Here is a 26,305-nt window from a genome sequence, read left to right on the forward strand (position 1 = left end):
AATACACCTTTTAGATGGCTAGGTTATGCATAAAGTCATTGGAATATAGATGTATTGTTCAATATCTGCAAAGTGTGAGAAGTACAAGAGCAGATTTTCTTTTAGGATCTATTCTAGAGAGGAATTTGAGGGTGGTGAAAAGAGTTTCATTGCTGCTTTGTATGTCTGTGTGAGAATTTTAGGTAGGAGTTTTACTGTTGCTCATTCAAAGTGACTAGAAGCAGTAAGTGATGCTGAAGTACTTCAAAATGTCATGAAGTATTGCTTTTAGGTGTGGTCCAAAAAGAGCAGTTTTCCATGTGCTAATATATGTATGAATGTATCTGTATAGTATTTCTAGAGTGCCATCCTAGCCTACAGGTAGCAGAGCGCTGTACAAAGTCTAAGATAAGCACAAAGATTACAAGTGATAGGGAAGGTGGGTTGTGGATGGTTAATGCAATGTGATACATTGTTCTTGAAAGAGGTGAATCTTCAACTTTTCCCTAATTTGGAGCATTGTTGGGGGGTCGTGATAGATACAGGGATGTTGTTCTAGAGCCGAGGTGCATAGATGGAAAAGGCGGCTGTCTTGATTTCTTTTTATACTTCTTAGGCTGCAGTCTGATGGTGAATTGGCTGTATGTGTACCAACTACCACCAGAGATGGTGCTCTTGTCTGAAAGATAAGTCAATGTTGCTAGTCTTGACATCTTTGTAAATGATGCTGCTGGTTTTGAAGATATTTCAGGCACGCATTGTGAGCCAACTGAGTTCCATCAGGATGTGGGTGATGCAATGTGATCATTCCTGTAAGAAAATGGATTCTTTGTTGAAGGGGGTGAGACCCCACTTCATACAATAATCGCAATCCTTGTCAGAGTGAACCACACAAATTTCTTTAGGTAAAAATAGGACAAAAAGACATGTAGCACCAACTGCAGGTTTATGTTCGCAAAGGGGCAGAACAAAGTCACAAATCCAGGCCCACTGCATCAGAGTGCATGCCTGGTACAGGACCAGTGTCATCATGCTGGAGTTTTACCTTCTGACTTTGATGTGAGGGCAGTGTGGTGCTGCGATGTGAGGCTCTGTATCGGGTATATTGAAGCAGGTGATCAGGCGTTGCATCGTGCAGTAAGGCTCTGCATTGCTCTGCATAGGGTTGGGTGAGACTTTCAGTAAAGCAGGAAGAAGTACGCTCTGACTACATGACTCACTCCAACAGAAGCCAGCAGAGGAGATCGAGTTAAGTCCAGTTAGGTCTGGTCAGCAGAAAAGCAGGGAAGGCCTCTGGAAGGTTGTTGTGTTCTAGTAGCTCAAACAGGAGGTCAGCCTACTAAACTTTCAAGTCATTTCTGAGATACTGGGTTCAAGGTAAACAAGTCCATTATTTCTTCTTCAGACAAGGGCAATCCTTCTTCTGGATCTTCTCAGGTACAGAACTTTTTTGATTTTAGGGTCTGAGGATTCCACAATTATGCCCAGTGCCACCCTGTCCTTGGAGGACACACCCTTTGTCTACCTCCTAAACCAGTTCTGATCAGTTCTTTCTTCTCCCTGGGTGAGTGCTAGGTGCCTTAGCATGTGCTGAGGAAGATCAATTTGAGGTGTAGACAGGGTAGGGCACAGCTCCTCTCCAGTCATCCTATCAGGAAGGCTGACTCCACCCAATATCAAGGCCCTTTTTACTACTGTCCGGCCCCAATTCATATCTCCCAGTGGAGAAGCCATCAACCAGCCCCCAGCTCCTGGCCACTCAGAGAAGGCTCCTAAAAAATTAAGCAGGGAAAGGACAACTTTGGAAAAGAGGAATTTCCAAAATAATAATTTTAAATCCAGCTTTAACATTAAAGAGGATTTTAAATTACAGTTCAGATTAAAATATTATTTAAGCGGTGTCGTAATGATAGAGAAACATAGTTATGAGATATGTTTTAATATAAATTGCGATACTAAATTTGTGATATATAATACTGTGTGAAAATGTGATTGCATTTATGTAGGAAGTACAATAAAAGCACTAAAAGAGAGAATGGGTGAACATATGCAGGCACTTAAACAGGGTGATGAGAGCTATCCCATAGCATGGCACGCCATGGGTTGCATTGCACAAGGACGACATGCAAGTTTTGCAATTTATGGAATTGATCAAGTGTTCAGAGACCCCTGGAGGGGGGGACAGAGAACTGTGTCTGAGAACAAGGGAGGCCATGTGGAATATGCACTTTTGAGTGGTGGAAGAAAGTTAATATATGGATCATGAGTTACAATTTTTCTGGGTGATTAATTGTTACTATATTTGCTTATGATGTGACAGGTACAATTTATTTCTCCATTATGTATTTTCAGATTTGTGTCCAAGCACTACCTGGTCGAATTATTTTGATATTTTTTGATTGACGTACATTCATTACAAAAAATGCATTCCAAGCTAATTTGATTACCTAACCCCTTTCAATTGACAAGTGAGTGGTAGAATTTTAACAATGGAACAGAGTTATTCATGGGGTGGTTTATACAACTGGGGGAAATGCATACATCATACTTCTGTTGTTACAGAGAGGATGTTCCCATCTGTTTAGAGTGAAATATAAATGTGGATACTCTGCCTATGCAAGGCAGTCAAGAGAGGTACTTGTAAATACAGCAGAGTGGAAGCAAATGATTTATTGGTGAGTGATACATGAAGACTGGATACTAGGGGTGGGTTGCGACACTAAGAGACGGTGACAAGATGTAATGGAGTCTGATATGTATTCCTTTATTCACATAGACTTGAATGGATTGATTTTACCAATTGGATTATATACTCCGTGTCATGAAATCCAACCAAGACATAAGTTAGGTAATATGCATTGTAGCAGTATTAGATTTATTGATGTTGTTCTTGTTAGGAGGATGTGAATACTGATAACATGTTTTATTTTATTCAGGAGTGTAGTATAATTTTTGGACAATTTACAGGTATCATTTGGGGCTAACATTGTGAATGGCACTTTCCCCTTTTACTGTTATGGGGCAAAATATGGCTATCAGAGGACTTACAGCTTACCAGAGATATCCTCCGGGATTGTTTAAAATTGGCAAACATGAAACAGATCCCCTGGCTATTTTATGTAAATGAAATGCTCCATAAAATAGGCTTGGGTGACATTTTTGACAACCCCGAAAATATACAGGGAGATATCAAAGCTGTAATTAAAACAAATTATTGGAAATCACCGTTTGTGAATTCCCTGGTTAGCCCTTATGTTCCTAAGGCTACTTTGCAGCACCAGTTTCATTTAACCTTCACAAACCATGTGCAATGGCGATTCTACTTGACAAGGTTTAGGCTACACATCTTGCACTTTCTTTTTGCGTTTCCTAAACAGGGGGGCTGGTGTGAGAGACTGCCCCCCTGTCCTTGTAATAACAAAGATAGCCAAAGCACGATGCATGTTGTTCTTTTCTGTTCCCTATATAAGGACCCGAGAATCAGGTTTATTAAGCCGATCCTTAAGGAAAAGCAACCATGCCATTATAAAGAGGGTTATGATTATTTATTATCCCTGTCTTCACCTGGTGTCTGCTGTGCAATGTTAAATTTTATACGGGTGTCACTTTTGATTAGAAAACGGTATGGCTAAATCTGGCCCCAAGAAGCTGCCCCTTTGATCATGTATATTGTATATTGTTGCATCGTGATTTTCTTATTTATTTTACCTGCCCTTCAATGTATGCCCCGGTACGAAGAATCTATGAAATCATCTAATTTGATTGAAAGTAAAAGCTATGGGGTCTTCATCTGTGATTATATTAACTAATGAATTTTACTAGTTTAGTGTTATAATTGTAAGACTGTCTTTTAAAAATGAATTTGAAATAATGCTTGTAAATGAAATTGTTTGACTTTTATGATTCTTTTGTTTTGAATCGAATAAAGTTTTGAAACGAATGGCACTTACGGTATTATTTGCATGCTATATTAGGAAGTACAATTCAGGGGTCATAAGGTTGTCCCTCCTCAAAATGCATTGATGTGTTATGAATCCGTTTTAATTTCACAGGTCCCTTTATTCTGATGGGAAGCTAAATTGTGCATACCACAGTGATTATACTCACACTTGTCTTATTTAATTTACTTTAGTCTTGATATGCATTATATATGTACAGTTCGGCTTGATATGAGACAGTTGAACTGGCACGTGAATAACTACAGTTTTACAGTCGGCAATATACATTTTGACACAAATTGTTCTAACTATCCAGTAACTAATATGCATGAGTTTCCACTTGAATACCACAATATAGTTTCAATGAGATGCAAGTACGAATATGTCACCAGAAGATATGGTTGTAGGACAATATATGTGCACTTTTATCTTACAATCAATACATCTTCTGCTTATTTTAGCCCTGAAGAAGTCCCAGGGAGTGACGAAACACATGTTGGCTAAAAGAGAACGTCCAAGAGGCCGAAAATAATCCCACGAAAGAACATCTGATGCTTATAGATTTTATATTGAACTGTTATTTGAATTTCTTACATGTGCCTGAGGCTGTGTGACTACAATTAAAATGAGAGGAAGAAGTATATTTCTAGCTGTTCTCAAACTGAATTTAGCCCTTATCAAATGTAATAAGGAGTGTCTATGGAGACTCAGCCTTGCCAGAGGGAAAAAGAAAAATGACTTTGGAGGTTTTTCCCTGTCTGGACATATTAAACTTTAAATTGATGTCCCTGTTCTTAAATGCCATGGGCCCTGCCTATGGGCATTTGAGGCCTACCTTAGGTCACCTGAGACTTCCAGTTAAGCAGGGAAAAGCACATTCTGACTCCAGCCAAGGGTCCAGGATCTTGAGGACAGCACTTGTGGGCCAGGACTCACTCCTAGAGAGGCCATCAAGGGAACCAAGTCAGGCTCGTTGAGTCTGGTCAGCTGGAAAGCAGGAATGGCCTCTGGATGCTTACTGTGTCTCTGTACCTCAAACAGGACGTCAGCCTACTGTCCCTTGGAGTGACTTCTACGCGACTTGTAATGACTAAAAAGGAAGGTTTAGGCCTGACCAAAGTTTTATTTTGGCTGGACAAAATGCCAGTTTGAAACTGCTCTACAAGCTGCAGTGGCTGGCCTGACACATGTTTTACAGTAATAACTTAGGGGGTGGCACAATGTGTGCTGCAGCCCACTAGCAGCATTGAACTTGCGGGCCCTGGGTACAGGCAGAATGATATACCAGGACTTATAAGTAAATTAATTGGGCCAATCATGTATGTACCAATTTTACTATGTTTAAAGGGAAGAGGACTTGCACTTTACCACAGTTTGGCAGTGGTAACATGCACAGGGTGCTCTGGCCAACACAAAAATGGGTTCAGCGGCAGAAGACTACATTTTTAAAATCTGAGCTGACCCTACAGAAAAGGCAAATTTTCAACAACCCTAATTTTGGTATTTTGGAAGGTCTCACATGAATTGTCCGGAGTGGTTGAGATTTGCTATACAGATAAGAAGCAGGTCTGCTAGCTGATATTTAGATTAAGATTGCTGATATAGCTCACATAGAACATTTGGCCTTCACCTTCATGAAAACTAGGCTTAAGGAGTTGCACTAGTGGTTATCAATGGCTGGAGAGTTTGACATGACACTTGAATGGTGTGCCCTGTGCTTGTCTAGTGATAGACACAAAGGGCCATATTTATGTGGAAATCAAGAGGCGTCACCTTGTTGCGCTGCACTATAGGAATACAGAGCATTCTTGTCTTTTCCCAGCACTAGTACACAATGTGCTGCCTAGCGCCAATGCAGGCACTCTTGCACCAAGGTGCAAGTGTTTCTGTGTTGTCAGCAGGATTATTTTTGGGACACCTTCCTTGTCAAAAGCAATCCTGAGAAGCATTCTCCTCTTTCTATGTGGGTGGACTGCGGAATGCAGCATACATAGAAAGAGGAAGTAACGAGGAGAAATAAAGATATTTGTCCTCGTTACACCTCACCTTGGGAGGCATAGCAACTTGAAGCATTCCCAGGTTTACCAATATTGGTAAACTTGGGAATGAGCCAAAATCCTTGGGTGGATACATGGGAACACCCACAATTTACCCATGGACACTTTCCTTGGGCAGAGTAATGCAACACAGCGATCTGTACTGCATTGCGTTAAACTGAATTGAGCAAGCCATGCATGGCCCTGCAAGGCCGACTTAGATCTTGCGTTCCCATTGCGCTTCCTTGGGTTGTCCAAGGGCCACGCTATGCCTACATAAATTTGCCCTTATATGACAAGTAAACCCTCTTTACTTCCTGTTGTAGTTCCAGATAAGTCCTGGTAGAAAGTCAGCATGAATTTGTTTATGGCTTTTCCTTGCATTGCCTAAGCAATATTGCTACGCAATGGCTCTGGTAGTCTACTTCTCAAAATAGATTGAGTTAAATATCTACCTCAACCAAATAGTGATGTTGTGATATATTTCTTGTCTGGTGTTTTTAGAGAGGGCCAGTGGAACTGACCTCTGATAATGTGGTTCAGTTTACATCAGAGAAAAGTGAGTACATCATCTAGAACTATGAGATTAAACACAGGAGGACCACTCTCAGTCCAACTGACTGGTAGAAAAGGTTAACAGGATGTTGCCTGAACATATTCAGTGGACTGTGGTGCGTAAGAGCCCTTTCCCTCTGTCTGTGAATACCAGGTTATGGTCATACAGAAATACTGTGCAGTCTGTCATGGGGTAGTACTCATTTTTAGGTCTGGACTACTGTCTCAACAGATTTATGTTTTTGGAAAAAATCATAAATAAATACATAAGTATGAATATACATACATAGAGGGGCCTTAAATCAGTGGTCTTGATTCATCGACTTGTACAGATGTCACTCACACTTTGCTTTGACGCACCACTGCACACCGCATAGTCAATGGTACAGCCAATTTTGGGCACTGACTCAACTCACGGTGAGTAACAGCATTTTGCATTGACACCTGTGCATATCCTTGTGCGAAATAGTGCACTGGGAGCCATTGCTCGTAAGGCAGTGCCTCCAGTCATGTGTGTTTTCTAATATTGTTTGACTTTAGCAAGGTATTTTTTTTTACAGAAGCCGGGTAACTCCAGACCAGCGGCTTCCTGTTGTTTACATCTGATCCTTGATACGCTCACTTAGATAGTTGGCACTGGCTGTCTCATCATGTTCAAGATGATGCTGTGAAGTAACTAGATTTGACAATATAATTGTTTTTGGGTGAGGCCAGGCAGCTCCCAACATATTGCTATCAGCTCACTTCGGATCCCTTGCACTCTCATTTGTCCCCAAAGCCGCAAGCATGAGCTGTCTCTTCAGACTGAGAAGACTGTTATGAAGAAAAATCAGAAAAAGTCAGAATTACTTTAATTCATCTGGTGTTGAATAGCCTGCCAGTGCAGCACCATGCTCCACAAAAGCCACGCCCTCGCTCATAATACAAACTAAACTAGATATATCTACAAAACACTGTCATGGTTAGTACATGATTTTGAGGGCCATCTTAAATTAAGCAGCTATTACACTGTAGCCGTCCTTTCACTGCCCCCAGAACAAAAGTCTGTTCCACTGCCTGTTCGAATTCAAACAGCTGCATCGATTTTGTGTAAATGACCTGCAATTTGTGTTAGGGTCACAGACTGTATGTGACTCTCTGGTACTTCCGTCCTCTTCTCTCTGCTGCTTGACTCTGTTGTTACCAAGACTCAAGCACTCTCTTGTACTTCCATGTCTCTGAATCTCTATTTTCTCTTAAATATTGGGACATATGTACAAGGAAATGGAGCAGCGTGGCGCTGTAGCAAATTTTCCAGCAGTGCGTCATTTCCTTTGTACAGATATGCGTCGGATTTACAAGAATACACCACACCCTTGGTTTACTCGAACGCTGGTGCTAAAAATAATTGCTCTAGCGCCAATACAGACACCCTTGCGCCATGGTGCAAGGGTGCCTACACTGCACGGATGATTGTTTATTTTTAGGAAGGTGTTCCTTCCTGCACATAATCAAACAATCACAGAAAAAGCAAAAACAAGGAGAAATAAAAGTATTTCTCCTCGGGGCACCAATCTAACGCTTGCTTTTGAATGGCGTTCGGCTGCCTCCAATTTACACACCCTTGTAAATCTGGGGCAGCGTCTAAAAGCAATGGGTGGTGCGGTGGAACGCCCACAGCCATTGCACATTCCTTTCACACATATTTGCCATATTTACAAAGCAGCGTTAAGCCATGCAAAGTGGCTTAACACCGCTTTGTATATGTGATGCAGGGCATTGCACCACCGGAAAAAAGTAATGTTCTGGAGGTGCAATTCCCTTGTACATATGCCCGGTCTCTGTCTCTCTCATCCCTTCCCAGACTTCTCTCTCCCATTATTAAGCCTGTCTCTCCCTGACCTCAGTTGTTCTCTGTCCCGCTGTCTCAATCCATCTCTCCGTCTCGTTCCCCCTCTCCTGCCATTAAGCCTTCAACATTCTTTGTTGAAAACCTCTAAATATGCCATTCTCACTCTTTGGCCCATAGCTCTCCCTTGCACGCCTCTATTGCCTGTCTCTTTACACACCAGGCCGCTGACACTACATCTTCTGAGGTCTTTGGCACTTTTCTGTGTGACTGAAGTCTCCTCTCTCTTTATCCGTGTACCACCAGCTCTTGTGTCTTTTTCTCTTCTGCTGCCATAGGTCTTGTTCCCACACCCCCAGTTGTCACTAATTTTTCTCTCCTGCGCCCCCATTCTCATTTCAATATATTGCCCCCAGGACCACCGCTTACAGTCCCTGGCCCTTAGTTTCACCACTCTTTACTGCCCTCAGGTGTCAACTCTTCATCTCCTCTTCTAGCATCAGTTCTAATTCTACTCTTTTTTGTCTCTTCTGCAACAGGTTTCTCTCTTCTTAGTCTGGTATTAACTCTTTCTCTTCAGCCTCTCTGTCATCCAGCTTTCAGAATGTTCAATCTTTCTCATTCCCACCCACTGACAGCTGGGACTGCACTTTGGTTTATCAGAGACAGCCCCCAGCAGTTATTGGCCAGCCCAATTGTTTTTTCCAATGCTTGTTTTGCTTAGGAGGTGATTCCGATTTCTGTCCAGTGTGTATGAGGCAAAGAGAGACAGGGAGTGTAAATTGAAAACCATGAATGAAATTGCCTGAAGGAACATCTATGATAAATATTATATTGTCTGTTCTTGATATGTTTTAATTAGCTTATTGACCAAGCTTTTCAACTATTCGTATGTTTTATCTTGAATTCTTTCTAAACCTTTTTTTAGTTGTTTAGAGAAGAAAGTATGTTACAACGCTGGAGGGTGCAACGCAAGTTCTGGATAGAATGTTTCTGGTGCAAGAGCCGCCATTTTGGTCCGTGTAGAGCGGCAGGAGGATGAGGAATCAAAATTACTTAATTTAATGTCCTCTTGTGTTTCCAGTGGAATAGTCCCCCCAAAAATCTCTTTTTGCTTGTAATTAGGAGAAACAGGCACCACAATAGGCAGGTTTAGAAGAAATGTCCAGGCCACACTGCAGTACGTCAGTGAGACACTGTCACAAGAGTCTACCACAGCTCCTATCCTGGCCGGCCTGCCCAGCTTCTCGTTTACCAGCAGGGGGCATCACTGTGGTGGTCTTCTATTGTGCTAGGCTAAGCCCCAACCTCAAGGGAAACACTAGCAGAGTAATGTTGATTGTCAGATTGTTTGCTACCAACTAATGCTTCAATGCTCCTTCCGAAGAGTACTGAGGGTGCAAAGCGCTTGTCAGAAAATATCTGCAACTGTTGGCAATGCCGGGAAGCCTGGGCTCATGTAAACATAAAGGAGAAATAGCCGACATCATTACTGATTGTAACATTGATCTTTTGTTTACCACAGAAACGTGGATCGATCTGGCATCTGAACTAGATTTGGCAGCTGCTACTCCCGAAGGGTATACTATCCGGAGACAGGATAGCGTAGACAAAAAAGGAGGTGGACTGGCGATAATTTTGTGTAGTAACCTTATACCTAAAATAGTCCACGTTTCTTCTACAACTTGCGAAGCAATCTATTTCTCTATTTCACTGTCCCTTTCGCAAGTTTTCAAAGGATTCTACTCTACCGACCACCAGGAATCAGGTCAGAATTCCTAGTTACCCTTAAGAATCTGGTGGAATCAACAGTAGTTGAGGATTCTTTCACCATCCTAGGTGATTTTAATTTCCACCTGCAAAATATACACGAGAAGGACACCAACACATTATTAGCAGATTTAGAATTGATGGGCCTATCACAGTTAGTTTCAAAAGCCACGCACGTAGCTGGTCATACCCTGGATGGCCTTTTTCTAACTTTAAAAGCATCTTAGTAGAATACATCCTGCCTCTTGCCTGGACTGATCACCATGCCATTATATTTAACATATTACTTGTCAAAAATCTGCCCACCAATGTGCCTACAAATGGGCCAGATTTATTTAAAGAAGGGAAAAATATAAATAACGAACAGTTTAAGACTCTCTTGTCTTTAACTCCACCTGATGTTACATTAGATCCAGACACAGCCGCAATAAATTACGCTAATTGGCTACTCAATGCGACCAACCTGCTGGTACCAAAGAAAACTATATCTAAAAATTCGGAACCTTCCATCAGCCCCCTGGTTCACTGAATCGCTCAGGGAACAAAAACAACTTTGCAGAAATCGAGAAAGACACTGGCGCAAATTCTATGCCTGCGAAGATAAACTTCGTTATAAGGGAGAACTTGCTAAATACAAATTCATGATTGTGCAAGAAAAAATTAAATACTACACAGCCCAGATTGAATCGGCTAAGAACTCAAATAAACAACTTTAGCAAGTTGTCACTAAGTTATTGGGCCGAACTTCAGTGGCTGCTCCCGTGCCGTCACAATCGCTGTGTAATTCCTTGGCGCATTATTTTTACGAGAAAGTAAACAATATTGACTCCGAATTTTTAGCACATACCAATCAAAGTAACCAGTCCATATCCACTAACTTTTCAGACCATCTCTTTGTGCAGTTTAATTACTGATGTAATGACTACCATTAACTCTGGCTTAGCTAATGATCCCTGTCCACCATCCGTTCTTGCACCTGTTACCGAATGGATAACCACATGATTAGCAAATATCTGCAATGCAATGTTTAACTCAGGGATATACCCTATCTCATGGAAGAAATCTATACTTAAGCCACTATTAAAAAAATCCCACTTGGATCCAGAGAATACCAAGAATTATAGGCCTATAGCTAGTTTACCTTTCCCGGCCATCGTGGTTGAAAAGGTGATGAATCAACAACTTTCTAAATACATAGAAGATCACCATTTGTTAGATGAAACCCAATTTGGTTTTCGAAAAGCCCATGGTACAGAAACAGCATTAATCAAGGCCTCAGAAGACATAAGAACAATTCTGGACCAGGGAGGCACAGCTGTGCTTATATTGCTAGGCCTTTCAGCAGCCTTTGACACGGTTGATCATACCATTTTGATCAACAGTGTCACTGCAATGGGTAATCATGATAAGGCAAAAGGACTACTATCATCCTTTCTCACAAATGGAACTCAGGCAGTGACTTTGGGTCCCTTCCATTCAGCCCAACTGACACTACCATGTGGAATTCCGCATGGTTCATCCCTAAGCCTGACACTTTTTAACATCTACGTGTCGGACTTAGCCAGAGTCACCAAGGCAAAAAGGATGGGCCTTACATCTTACGTGGACGATACCCAGCTAGTCCTCGCAATCAACAACAATGGAGAAAGGGTAGCAGCTAGCTTCCAAAAGGGCATGCTGGCCATCAGTAGCCAGCAATTGTCTAAAACTGAACTCCGATAAAACTGAGGTTATTATCTTTGGTAAGCTATCCCCTTTGTGGTCCAGCTCCTGGTGGTCACTTGCCTTAGGCTCTCCACCAAATCCAATCACTAAGGTCAGGAACTTAGGCATCTTATTCGACGATAGACTGACCTTTGCACCCCATGCCAATTCGGTGGCTTGTAAGTGTCATTGTGTCAATTTAGGTCAGTGTTAATTGTCAATAATTTTGTATGTTGTATTCTCTTTCTGCCAAACAAAATAGTTTTTGAAATAATCATTTAAAGAAAAGGTATAAATAAATATACCGGACCAAATTTAACGTCTATGTTCATTTGGTCCCCAATCTGAAGTGATTGAGTGAGAGGGCACAGTCTGTTGTTTTGAATTCGGTGGTTTCGGCAGCTTTCCATAAACTCCGAATGATCAAGAAGATTCTCCCTTTTCTCCATTTGAACTCGGGAAAAACTTTGGTCAGCACACTGGTGATGTCATCTTTAGACTACTGCAATGGGCTGTTTGATAATGCACAAAGCAGGGTTATACAAAATCTGCAAACCGTACAGAATACGGCCGCCAGAATGCTGTCAGGAACTCCCAAGTTTAAATCAATATCACATGTTATTAAAGGGTACCACTGGTGGTCAGTGAGGAACCGAATAAAATTTAAGGCATTGCGCATTGCTTATAAAGCCTCCCGCACGACAGGTCCCCAGTTTCTAATAAATGATTTAGCTACCTACATTCCCAACACTTTGATCATCTAATGCATTTCACCTTACTGTGCCATGTACAAAAACCGTCTCCTGGGGCGACAGGCGTTTTGTTGTTACGGTGGCAAAACTCTGGAACTCCCTCCCGTTTGAGGTCAGGTCATGTCATTCACTGTTAGTCTTTAGAAAGATGATAAAGACCTGGTTGTTTAACCAATAATTCACTCATTGACTCTGTCCGTTGTCCGCAGCGCCGAGACGCCCCAGGGCATTTGTGCGCTTTACAAATTTCAAAAATCAATAAATAAATGAGCGACATCTTCAATATGAAAATCAAAGTGAACAAGAGGAGGACGTCAAGGATAAGCTGCAAAAGGATTCTATTGGCTTCACCACTGCTTTATGCCAATTGCACACATGCATCAGCGCATGCACCCACATATTTGGCAATCTTGCATTCGGTCCCCTGTTAAAGGAAACCCATACCAAGATGGCCGTCAAATTACACTTATATAACATGACTCGAACTTCAATTCTTAATTTACTGTTATAAAAAAATAAAAAAGCAAATGATAAATTGAAATGAAAAGATACTATAAATAAAAGTGTGCACAAAACACAAAAATTGGAATTGAGCAGCCCAATAGCTCTTTGCAGCTTTTAACCCTTGTAAAAAACAAATACAATAAATAAAATGATGAGGAGCCGTTTATGGAGCAGTATGGGTAGAACGCAATGGAGTATTGAAGAGCAGGAGAATGGAGGGAGTGTGCAAAGGGAAAGGAGACAAGCATTGGCAAGACCTAATGGCTATGCCAATGCTTGTTTGTTTAGCAAATGTATGTGGCCTTTAGCTCTAAAATGCACTATTTAATCCCAGGTTCTTCACTTCACTTACTCTCTGCAACTCGGTGCAGTGCAAGCATTGCACCTTACCCCTTTCAAAGATCCCCAGCCGCCACTGCACTAGGGCACCTGCAAGGAGACCAATGTTGTTTAGGGAATTTGCGAAAAGTGAAGGAACACCATTCAAGTCACATAGACCATATAACAATGAGGTAAATGAATCACAGAATCAAGTATGCTCTGGATTTTCCAATCAAATGCATCTGCCTTCTGGGGTGATTGTCTTTTCCAGCAAATTGCGGATACTAGGGGTTGTGGCTAACATTTCTGCCTACAACTGTTGTTAAACAATGGAGAAAGTGAGAGTAGAGAAAATCATTTGCACAACCAATCACTTAACCTTCACAATTGTCCAAAGAAGCGCCTACACATTATGAAATGCTAGTACTGACCAAATACTTCTATTATAAAAGCTACAAAGTCTTTCTTGTGTTAACAAATATCCATCTTTATGTCTTTGATAATATAGTACAGAATGCAAGGAATGCACTGCTGAAGTTCAGTGGCTGCAACTTCAAAATGGATTGAGCATTTCTAGTTAATTTGCCAAAATACTACGCTCAGATGATGTGCTTTCTTGTATCAATTTACACATAGAAAACAAATGTGTCCTCAAACGAACTTCTGTCTGAAAACGACATCAGAATTTTGAGTCATTCCTATTTTTAATACAGGAAACAACGTCGTTCAATTTAGAGCGATTCCAATCTTGAGCCTTCAGTCCTCAATAAAGGTAGCTTGAAAACAAGGGATCAAAGTTTATATGTGGGAGGCTGGTAGTTACATAGGATTGTTTAACCCCTTCGCTGCTGATGATGAGCTGAGCTCGTCATCAGCCACGGGTGGCGTGTGCTGATGACGAGCTGAGCTCGTCATGTAACGCGGCTTTTCGCAAATTGCCGCACAGCGCAAAAATCGCCGCAGCAGCGATGAGGTTAATGTAACGCCAGCAAGCAAAATCATACACTGCAAACACATTGTTTGCATTCGTTTTGCAATGAAATTACCTTCCCTATTGATTAGAGGAAATCCCAGCCTATATTCAATTTACTGAATTATTTGAAACCCACTCCTGCAGGTACATTGTTTTGGCAAGCTGTGTGTCAAAGGTGGATAAATGCCTTACATAGGAACTTTCTCTGGTCAAATAAAAGGTGAATGAATATTATTTCCGCTCTGAGCCTAACAAGCAAACAGCGATATAGCCAAGAAGTCTAACTTTTACCATGTACATGTAGAACTTTATTTAAATGCTTAAGGGAGAAAGGAGCAACATCAATTGGCTCATGCATGTTGACATTTTTATAACTGAAGCACTGGGTTAATCGTTAAGTATGTTTTTATTCTAACCTGTAATGCGATACCTGTGAAGATGTACAGACATACATATAAACGTAAATATATAGAAATACGTAAGAAGGATATTCAGGAATTGTCGTGATGTACATTAAAAGCTGTTTGCTTACTAATGCTAATGCTCAATTCACACACATACAAGGAATCTGGTACTGTTGCTGAACATTGTGCACCAGTTCTGAGAGCATGAAAAAGCAGGCTTGTGGCGTGGCCCACTGTCATGGGCATGTGGACGCAATCCTCTCAGGCTCCGCTCTCCACTGCACTTATCTGTCACATGCAGGCATGTAGGAGACCCAAAATGTGTCAAAACCCAGAGGACTAGCGGCAGGGGCATTGAGGGCGGCTCCGACGACTGGGACTACCCATCCGAATTAATAGCAGCCTCAACAAAGAGATGACTTGGACGATATCTGTGACCCGTCGATGATCGCCGCGGTCGAGGTGCTGGGGGTGGGACTGAAGCCACCCACGGAGGCTGGAGAGCACCGCATATGTGACTGCCTGACCCCAACAAGGCATGGCACCAATCATAAGACTGATCTACGGGCTCCTGAGGAGGTGAGACACAGGAGCCTTTCTAGGCTTGCGCTGTGACGTTTGCGGATCAGTTTTTGCCTGACTCCACCCCTCAGTAATAGTAAGAGGACACAAACCCTCCGGGCCTCATTTAATCAATGGATTCCTCGCTTGGGGGAAAATATCCTGGTTTCCACTGAGTTTGACCCGATGGAAGTTGTCTCAAGATTGAACCGCTGGGTTGCCAACAGGGATGCCATTTCGCACCCCTCCTTCCACCCTTGATTGGGGTAAATTTGCTCCATAAACGAAAATGTCCTGACCCTAATCCTCACCCTAGTACCTTTAAAAGGGTCTTGGTGGAACTTAGGAGCTTTGGGACCCCCGGCCCAACCGTCTGTCGACTCCACCGAAAGCGGTTTAATTAAAACAACGAAGCAGACTCCCTAGCCTTCTTTCAATCGATGGAAAATCAGTGACAAAGGCAGCATCTTGCCCCCGGGGTTCACAGTTGGACCTGAGCCCAGGTGCATGTATTGGATTGGATGCTGCTTCTCAGCAGAAGCCTCCTGACGTCTTAAGAGGATTCAGGCATAACGCTTGCCTTTAACATTAAACGACTCAAAGCCAGGGGTCGAAGTGGCGGTATAAAAGTGGGGGGAAAGAAGTAGAGGAACTGTGGGTGAAGACTCCGAGGGTGGGGATAACCCAAAGACTGGATCAGTGGGCGGAGTCAGAGGTGTGGCCAGAATGTGCCAAACATGCCAATTTATAGTATTTGTTTGACATTTCACCGACCAGTTACAGCTTATTGTGTTATTTAATTCAATCAATGGATACACTTGATTATTTAAGGTTTAATAGGAGTTATTGGCATTTAAATACATTCACAAAGAGGGATATATTTCCAATCACACAATGTCCCAAATACGCTTAAAGTGGTATCACAAGCCATTTGTCTCCAAGCCATGCAGTTCCTATCATTAGCACTTCTCCTCCCTTCTTCCACAAGAGCAGTTCAAACATGAATGGCAAAATATACTACTTTGCAAATGTGTTATATATAATTATGGCTCTGCCATATTTGCCACATAATACATCATCCCCTGTATAATCTTACATATTTAACTAATCATTTTTGTAGCTCAAACAGATAAAAAGTTACTAAAAAATGTGACTTGAGTTGCTGCAAAGTGGATGGCCCTTTTCTCCTGATCACCTTTCTCACTGCTGAATTTGTATGTTATACTGATACTAATGAGGCAGAATCTTTGCAGACTTAACATGTGTAAAAATGTCTAAATAATAAAGTATCAGAAAATATATTGCACTCCGCCGTGGTCTTTTTTTGTTGCATAATTTCGTCAACACTGCAGCATCATTTCGCCCCCATTGCTGCATAATTCCAGTGGCTCCAGAGCAGGTAGCACATGTTAAAAGTGATTGTGCATGAAGCAGAGAGACTGTGATGTTTGTAAACTTAGTTTTTGTGTGCGTTCAAATCCTGCATTGCCGATCCTTGGTGAGTTGCAGCTACCACTGCTGAAACAAGGCCAATGGAGGTACCAATGGGTGAGGCGGACTGGCCTCTGTGGCAGGGCCGGCTTTAGTGCTGGTGGCGCCCTGTGCAACAATGTTTGTTGGTGCCCCCAATGATCACCTATGCCTCGGACTTCCTCACTACCACCCTTTAACAGCCCCCCTCAAGTTTCCATAACCACACTCTTTCTCAGATGCATTTAATTTGATTTACAGCGTCAATCATACCAGTGTATGATGTCAGAGCACTTGACATCACACCGACTACACAGAGCTAATCATTTATATGTGTGTAAATCACTGTATAGGAAATGTTACAAAAGACAAAGGACTACACGGTGTATACGCCACATGACAACCATACTAGTAGGCAACATAGTTTAATAGCTCACTGTTCTATGTTAGGATTTAAACTTATAAACTGCAAGTAACAAAAGGATCTCTCTGACAAAATCAGTAACCTACTAACCTAGTTAACATTATGAGCACTTTGTGATCTGCATGGTACATGTTCTTTGAAGCAGGCACATTAACCTTCTGTGCTACCTTTCCAGGGGTCAACCCTTCTCCTAGACAAAACTCTGATCTCTCTCTAGGAAGAATATTAATCACCGAAGTTATCATTACATTTTTATTGTTGTTGAAAATTTCTTGAGGCCAGGAAGGAGGCAGAAGTTTTTTTTAAACCATAATACACTTGCAAACACTATGCACCCACCCGAAATAGGTACTCAGTGCGGTCACACCACTCGCACCACCCTAACCTGCTCAAGGTTCATGTGACCTCAGTGACAGAGTCACAGTGACTGGATCATTGTTGCTCTAGGCTGTGCTGCTTCGTAGGCCTACCCACAAAAATGGAGATGAACTTCAGTCTGGATTGTGGTGGACAGGCCTTCAAGGTTAACCCACAATTGACACCGCTAGGGTACACCTGCCTGTGCTAAGACACCAGGCATTCTAAGGTCTAGTGGAGCCTTCTAAGGCCAATAGAGTTTGCTGCTGGACTGGTCATGAAGGCTGAACCCGGTTCCACAGTACCAAATTCGACAGCTCTGGCCATAGTGCCACATCCTATCCCCCACTGAACACCATACTGCCCCACTGAGAGAAACTTGCACTGCCTTCAACTACAACCTAATTGTGCCCCGCTATAAACACTTGGATGTGGCTCAATTCAAATTATTCACTTGATAAGACTAATATGCAGCCCAAAAAATAAAGAAAAAGGTAAAAGCAAACACTCAAAGGGAATACTGAAGGACCAGGTTTTAGAACCCAGCGGCGTCAGGTAAAACGCCCGATGCCTTCGAGTTCCCCTGCCTTGGCAAGCAGAGACATGGGACACTTCTTGATGACGTCAAAGACCAAAGTTTATTGGCTGCAACCAGGAACAGAGATCTACGAAGCACAACACGGGTGGTTCGCTAGAGACTGCACAAATTCAATGAGCGGAGCATGGTCTTTTATGCCAAAAATCAAGCCTCAGAAAAAAAATGAGAAGTGCCCAACCCTCAATTCTTGAAATAGTAGTTATTTGCAAATTATTTGAAAGAAATTAAGTGTAAATCAATAACACCTGAAGAGGTAGTTTTATTTATACCCATCGATCATATTTTTGTTTTTTATGAAGTTTCTTTTAGCGACAGAAATAGATACACTTTAACAATCATCACAATAACTGAACAACTCATACAAAATTCCAAAGAAAGAAATCAATACAACACAGAAAAACATGGCATTCTACAAGAGCCAATCGTATCATTAAGTGTCTCTGTCAAAAAAGAAAACACAGTTTGTGCTCTTGTCTTTCATTTAGCTTTGGTTGTCATGAAACAGGAATTAATTTGTAAACATTTATGAACTGATGTGTTAATGTGTATTGCTCTGTGTTTTTCTGTGTTTTTCATAGTATTATAGTCCAGCCCCCCCTCAGTCCCGTTACGGACCTGACGCCTTTGGTTGTTTAAAAATCAAGCCTCAGGCAACATTCAAAATTAGCATTGGGTTCTTACAAACTGACCAATAGAAATGTGGCATTTTGAAAGTAACGTATGACGACAATCCCACTTTCCGTTGTCCAACCCACCAGAAATGACCAAGCACATTCCAGTATTCTTGTTTGCTCAGGCCGGTCAAACCCATCATAAAACCCTCAACCCAAATCAGTGATTATGTCGTAAAGGAAGGAACAGAAATAGATTGGAAGCAAGATAGAAAGGTGGGTGCAGTGTACCATAAACTCTGGCGTGTCCTGCTCTTTGATCTTTATCTGGCCAGCTGCTTAACAAGGAACTGGTTCAGCGAGGTTAGCCTCGGGCAAGGGAGTCAGTTCGGCCATGTCATTCAGAAGTCAGCTAAGGTGTACGTGTCTCAAAGACTCGTTCGGCCGCAGTCATCGGCCTATGTGAGGGCAAAAACACAAAATGGCTGCCGTACACAAAATAGAACCCGAAGGTTCAAACGAAATCCCTAAATACGTAGTGTTCTCATTGATCGGTTATGACGAAAACACTCGTACGCATTACACTCGTGATTTGCGGTCTGCTGACACCAAAATCGTCTATTTCCGATGACCTTAATTGAACGGGTTCGGAACCACCGAACCTCACCCACAAACTACGGAACTACAATACAAGAGTAAGTAAAGCGTGTGAAATGTAGCAGAAACAACATGGTTACCTTAACAATCTCTCACTCACTATTCAGAAATCAGTGGTTTTACCTGAAAAGTTAAGGACATGACCACAGGGCCCTGAAGGGAACCGTTTCAAAGTCCATTGCTTATATCCATACAAAACGTAAGCAGTATAGTTTAAAAAGACCACATCCATAAACACAGATCCATGGCACACATTTTTTTTTCTAATTCACCCATGAACCAGGTATTGTAATACATCCAAGAATGGTGCACTTCCCCACCTGGGGACAACAATGCTGTTCAAAGAAAGAGGAGAAAGCAAAAGTAGTGCTTCACTGCAAAGTCTGTAAAGTTAGGCTGATGTGTTTGGATGTGAATAAAATCAATCTGGCCACCTTGCAACCAACACTCTGGCTTGCTTTATTTAGTTATGTGTTTATTTTTCATATTTAAAACCTTTTATTTCTCTCCATCCCGAGGCTGCACTTTGAAATAGAAAAATGTCAGAAAAGGGGCATTTCCCGCAAGAGTGTTTTTCTTTTTTGGATCCATTTCACAGGGAAGCAACTAAATGAAAGAAGGAAAGAGAGGTTGTGAACCGTTTCTTCAAGTCATGGTTTTCAGTAAGTGAGGAGCAAGACAGAAAGAAAGGGAATAATAGGAAGGGGGGGGCAGCTGCCAGCACAGAGAAGAAGACGACATTGTCTGTGTCTTTGCTGGGCAGTAAGGAAGAGACAGAGTCCTTTTCCTTCTCTGCCAGTCCCGCCCGTCCCCGATCATCCATGAAAGCAAGCCGAGCATTATCTGAATGCCTTTGCTATTTCTGCCATCCTGGGACACAGTTTTGAAAAGAAAAAGTAGGGGAACGGAATATTTTCAATAAAAGAAGTAGGGGCATGCCCAAGACAGCAGAAATAGCAAAGGCCTTCAGAAAAGGCTCTGCTTGCTTTTGTGGATGTTCGGGGATGGGCAGAGAAGGAAAAGGACTCTGTATGTTCCTTACTGCCCAGAGAAGACATGGACAATGTCTTCTTCTTTTCTGTGCTGGCCGTTGCCCCCACCCCTATCTCTTCCTACTATTCCTCTCTTTCTGTCTTGCTCCTTACTTACTGAAAACTGTGACTTGAAGAAATGGTTCACAACCTTTCCTTCCTTCTTTTATTTAGTTGCTTCTCTGTGAAATGGATCCAAAAAAGACAAGCGTGCGCCTCGCCCTGGCAGCAGGGGGAGGGGAGAGAGGAGGAAGCCTGCGCCTGTTTCCCTTGCGAGTGCAAGCAGGAACCATATGGTTTCAATGCTCGCTCCCGCAAGGGAATCGCCAAACGTGCACACTTTGACATTAAAGGCAATGCAATGTGTGCACATTTTTGGGGCCAAAACAGAATCAATCACTAAAGGTCTAAGCTCATAAGTTTACATAGTGCATTGCAAGTAATAGGTCGACCTACAGAGAGCTAATGATATCTATAGCTGAGACCTAAAAGTTCCGAATTACACAAATGGTGGGAAATACTTTAGCCCTTACACTACTCCTCATCTTTAAAATTCACAATAATATCAGGAAATACAATAATTTCATGCTGTGGAGCAAGGTACATGGCAGAAGAGACATAGACAGATCTGTTCACAGTAGAATTGTTACAGAGAGTGTACAAATGCTGTTTCTATTTGTGCTACATCACAGAGATGTAAGCAAATGTGTTTTGAGTGACAGTTGTGTGCATTGTGCCATGAGTCGCCAATAACCACTAGAATAGATTTTTATATCCTTTCAATTTTATAAATCGAATATGTTTGGGGCAATTGTGTTATGGCTCTAATTACAAGTGGGTTGATGTTTTATAGCAATGCTTAAACTTCTGTTGGGTGGTGTTTGCCGCATTCAGTAATTACCAGGTGTGTTAAATAGCTCACCCTTTGTTGCATTTCGGCAGGTCACACCGGACTGAATTTAACATGGAAATAGTGATAGGTATTTACCATATCTTCTACCGTTTTGGCGCGGTAAACACCAAATTGTTCTCGTTATTCCCCAGAAGCTTGTAATAGGTGCTGTTTATTGCACCCTATAAACAATATACTCAAGGTTATAGTTTTTTAATCTGGTGTAATAAACAAGCAACTGGATTCCAATGAACTTGAAATCAGGACCTAGGTGTTCTAAAAAGGTCAAAGCTGATGGAAGGGTGCTCTGATGGAGTCTAGTGAGGCAATGGACATTCCAGCTGGTCACCTGCTTGTCCTTGGGTCGAGTGTTAAGTGATCCAGCATACAGCGACTTACCTTCTTTAGTCATCCAAGTTAGTGGTACTGCCAGCTAGTATGAGAAGCACTACAGTTGGTACCTCAGGGAAGAGCCCAGATACTTAAGTTGGTGAGGCAATGGATGGACATTGATGCCATGGAGTCAGGGAGATGAAGATATGACATATTTAGAGCATATTGAGCTACATTTCGAGTGTTTTTAGAGTCGGTTTTCGAGAATTCGTGGAACTAGATTCATTGCAGCATGTAAAGTGTGACAATTTTACAGTATTGGTGGATCATTTATTAGGAATTTTAACACACTTTACAAGTCCTTTATGGCTAAATTTTGGAGACTCATGTATCCATCATGCTGAAGCAATACACAATTTATTTTTAGATTGGGAGTAGATATGGATCTTTTTCAGATGCGGCAAGCACATAAAAGAAATGAAATGAAATGAAATGAATTTGTACTTGTAAAGCGCACTGCTGCCCCAGCAAAAGGGCGTCCTGGCACTGTACTCATACCGCTGTGGAACCCTTCCTGGCTTTTCCCTGTGAAATGTCCACTCCTGGGCACCCCCAAGGTGAAGCCAGGCATCCCAGCACTGTTGGGGCCGTTGTGGAAATTAAGCAAGCTATTGCCCAGAGTTGCAGAGTGGGACCCATGATTAGAATAGGCACAGAGGCAAGAATTATCAGGTCCGAGGAAATTGAGCCAAAGACCCTCCGAGGTGGGAATTGAACCCTGGTCCCAGGCCAGACCTCTGCATCAGGGTCTGCCGCTTTAACCATTGAGCCACACTTCTCCGCAGTGTGGTAGTGGGGCGGTGGGGTGGTGCAGTGGGCAAGGTGGAGGGGAAGTCGACAGACGACGAGATAGGTACAATTAAATTTTTTTTTTAAAAACACTTACCTTGCACTCACTGCATTGCCGATTTGGCGTTGTGGCAAGCGCAAGATAAGTGGTGTTATTTTTTTCACTTTACCTTTTCTGTCGTTTTACAACTTCCCCCACCCCTCCATGCCCCACACCGCCCCATCACTCTTACCTGTGCCGGACGCGCCTGATCATTTTATAATACAATAAAGAAAGTTTTCATTTTAAATGTTGGGCACTTTGAGATTGAATGAGAACCATGCTGGACTAGATCTGAGTGGAAACATCTTTTTTGTGAGTGCCTGTTCAGATGAAGATCTGGGTAATGTAAGAGCAGGTCATATTATGAACTTACCGTAAACAGTAACTTGGAAAACTGCAGTCATTTCGGTATCACCTATTGGTACTAAGCGCACAGTGTAGTTGCCTGAGTACGACAGCATCGCCTTTGTAATCAAAATGGACCCATTGGAGAAGGCCACCACCCTGTCTTGGTATTCTTTATCGATTTTTATAGTGCCGTCGACAATGGTGGCAAACCCAAACGAAGAATTCGTCCAGATGATGATGAGACTGGGAGTAGTCTGTGTGTACTTGATGGTCATCGATATATTGTTCCCCACCAGAGCGTTAACGGTGGTGTTGGCAGACAGGTTAAGAGCACCAAAAGCTTGACCTGTATTAGGAGACAGAGAAAAATCCACACAAGATTGAATGGAGGCACTGATGTCAGTAATCGCCTTTTTGGAATTGGAGTTCAAAAACAATCTAGGCAGCATAACAAGAATCTGCACTGTGAACACCCAATTCAATTCAATTCAATTCAATTCATGAAGCTTTATTCGGCACATATAAAATGACCATAAAAGCACAAAATAAAACACATGAAATAACAATTTTAAAAAATACAGATGAAGGAAATATAGATATAATTCTTAAAATGACATGCTTTTCCAGGCGTTCATAGCTTTGTTTAAAACGGTAGCAATATAAAAACAGATATCGGCAAATTCCAAATTGATTATTAAAGTCAATGCCTGGTTAACTGTACGTACACCATATTTAACAAACATAGGTTCCAAATAGGCAATACGAAAATTCATGTACAGTTTGCAGAAAATTAAAAAGTGCAGAGTGCTCTGTTTGGATACGCCATCACATAGGCACGGACCTATCGAGTGTTTTTTAAGATTCGGTAAGGCCACTAAGTGGTGTGCTACGCCGAATCTCAGTCTAGTTAGCACAAACTTATGGGATGGCCTAGTCACCATAACTAGATAAAAGGGGAAACCTTCAATGATGTTATATCTACTGTAAAACATGACAGTGGACAGAGGTCCGTTAGCTAATGCCCGCTTCCTTACTCTGAAGGCTAAAAATTGAACTTTCATCTCTGATTTAGGTATCAGTGATGCGGCACCTGGGTCAATCAGAACGTTTAAATTAAATATTTTGGAGAAGCAATATACAACGTATTTAAACCAAGGAATTTTTAGATATTTATCCATGGATATATAATCCTCAATTATAGATCTGTTGAAGAACTTTTCATCCTGAAGCCAAATGGAACGCCATATCATAAGTGGCCTTAAGGATAACAGATCGATTAGGAAATTAATATCCAATTCCCGGTGAATCAATCAATCAGCAAACATAAGAGCTTCTTTAAAAACAAATTTTCCTCCAACTGCAGGGTTTAGTCACAGCTATGGCCCCAAACACCTGCTCCATATAATGCCGTTGTACCACATCTTGCTTGGTAAATCTGGAGCATATCTCTAGTACGTCTGTCCCCAACCTTTGCAGCAAATCTGAAAACCCCATGGGCATTTTTAGACATTTTGTTACGGATGTTGTTAAACTCACTGTTCCATTTTCTGTCATTAGAGAAGGTAATCCCAAGATAACAAAATGTATCCACTTGTTGAACCTTTTCGCAGTCAATAAAAAAGGCATTAGAAAATTTGCTTTTTAAACCACAAGTCATGGTGTGCGTTTTCCCCTTATTGATGATCAGTTTTCTATCCTTAATGAAGGTAGAAAATCTGTCGATCAAACGCTGAAGACCAAGGGGAGTCCTGGAAAGCAGTACGGCGTCATCAGCATATAACAACACCGGTACAGAAACACCTTTGATCATGGGGGCATCAGCAGTTACATTTTTTAAAATTGCGTCAATTTCATTAATAAATAATATAAAAAGTAGGGGGGCCAGTACACAACCATGTTGAATCCCTCGTTTGACACTGAATTTAGGGGTACATTCGCCTTTAGTGCCGTAGCGCACACATGTTCGTAACTTTTCGTACAGCCTGGCAAGGAAAAAAATATACCCTCTGGTGCTCCTAGCTGTAACAGGGTTGGCCATAATAAGGTATGGTCAACCATATCAAAGGCACTACTTAAATCTGCAAAGCAGAGATGTAAAGAGCCGTGTTTAGCTTCAGTGTATTTGCCAATCAATAAATCAAGATTTATACACCGATCGAGTGTACCCGACCCTTCCTGAAACCGTACTGGCTGGTGGCCAAAATGTCCTCTTTTTCCACCCACTCTTCTAGTCTGGCCAACATGACTCTACTCATGATCTTAACTGAGGAGCCTAAGATGGAGATGGGACGATAATTTTTAGCATCAGACCTGCTGCCCTTCTTGGATATCGGGATTATAATCGACTTTCCCCAGGTTTCAGGGGCATCAGTGCATACTGCTGCATTGAATACACTAGTCAGAAGAGGGCTCCACATCTCTGGGGCTGCTTTATAAACATCGATAGGTACCCCATCAGGTCCCTCGGCTTTTCCCAACTTACTGGAACATATGCCAAGCTCAACCTCGCTGACAGTAATATCCAATGGGCGAACAGCCCACCTCCTGGGCAAGGTATCAACACAACTATCAGAGTTAAACATGTTAGAAAAGTGTGAGACCCATCCCTCACTAGGGACATTAGAGGTTAACTCTGGAATATTTTCCTCTTTGAGGAAGGGTGAGTTTATAGTAGGCAAAAATAATGTATTGTTAGAGAGCTCAGCGGCTTGGTTGAGAGAGTCCCAAGCCTGCTGCTGCAAATCACCCTTCCTCCGTTTCAGAGCTTGCTTGTACTCTAGTCTTAGTGCAGATATTAGATTAGTGTCCCTGGGCTTTTTGGCGCGGGCATATTTTAACTCTGTTAAAAGAGTAGTACATGTGTGATCGAACCAACCCGATCCATTTCTACGCTGTGCACTCTTAGTTCTAGTGAACCTGGCATCAATAGATTTGTTAATACCGTTAAAAACAGATAAAACCCGTTCAAAGTCAGTACTATTATCAAGGATAAGGGTGATATCTATCAGGCATTCTTTAACAATAGAATGTAATAATTCATCAGTTTTCTCCCCTATCCATCTTAGTCTTACACCGTCTGTGTGGTTCCACATTGGAAACTATTGTTCCTACTCCAACCCGGCTAGCACCCCAGAAGGTATATTCTAAAATGATACAATTATGGTCACTTAAAGCGGTGACTTCTATCCTGGGGAAAGCGAGATAGGAGATAATATTGGAAGAAACAATCACATGGTCAATGACTGAGCTGGTCTGCCGGTTCTTGAAAGTAGGGATGGTCTGACCATTTTCATCTTTGTAGAATTCCAAAATTACCAGATCGTGGCAACCCATAAATGTATGTAATAATTCTCCATAGTTGTTATGT

At 41.9% G+C, this 26,305-nt stretch overlaps 1 protein-coding gene across 1 annotated transcript in view; it reads right to left on the reverse strand.

Moving 5' to 3' along the window:
* Positions 1-26,305, reverse strand: part of LOC147701158 (uncharacterized) — a 277,400-nt gene that overhangs the window by 186,501 nt on the left and 64,594 nt on the right. Inside the window, exon 2 of the mRNA XM_086929919.1 lies at positions 22,964-23,284. Within this exon, the coding sequence (XP_086786045.1) occupies positions 22,964-23,284 (321 nt within the window). The remainder of the gene's footprint in view (positions 1-22,963; positions 23,285-26,305) is intronic.

This window comes from Lissotriton vulgaris, chromosome 7 (assembly GCF_964263255.1).
Source record: "Lissotriton vulgaris chromosome 7, aLisVul1.2, whole genome shotgun sequence".
NCBI lineage: Eukaryota > Metazoa > Chordata > Amphibia > Caudata > Salamandridae > Lissotriton > Lissotriton vulgaris.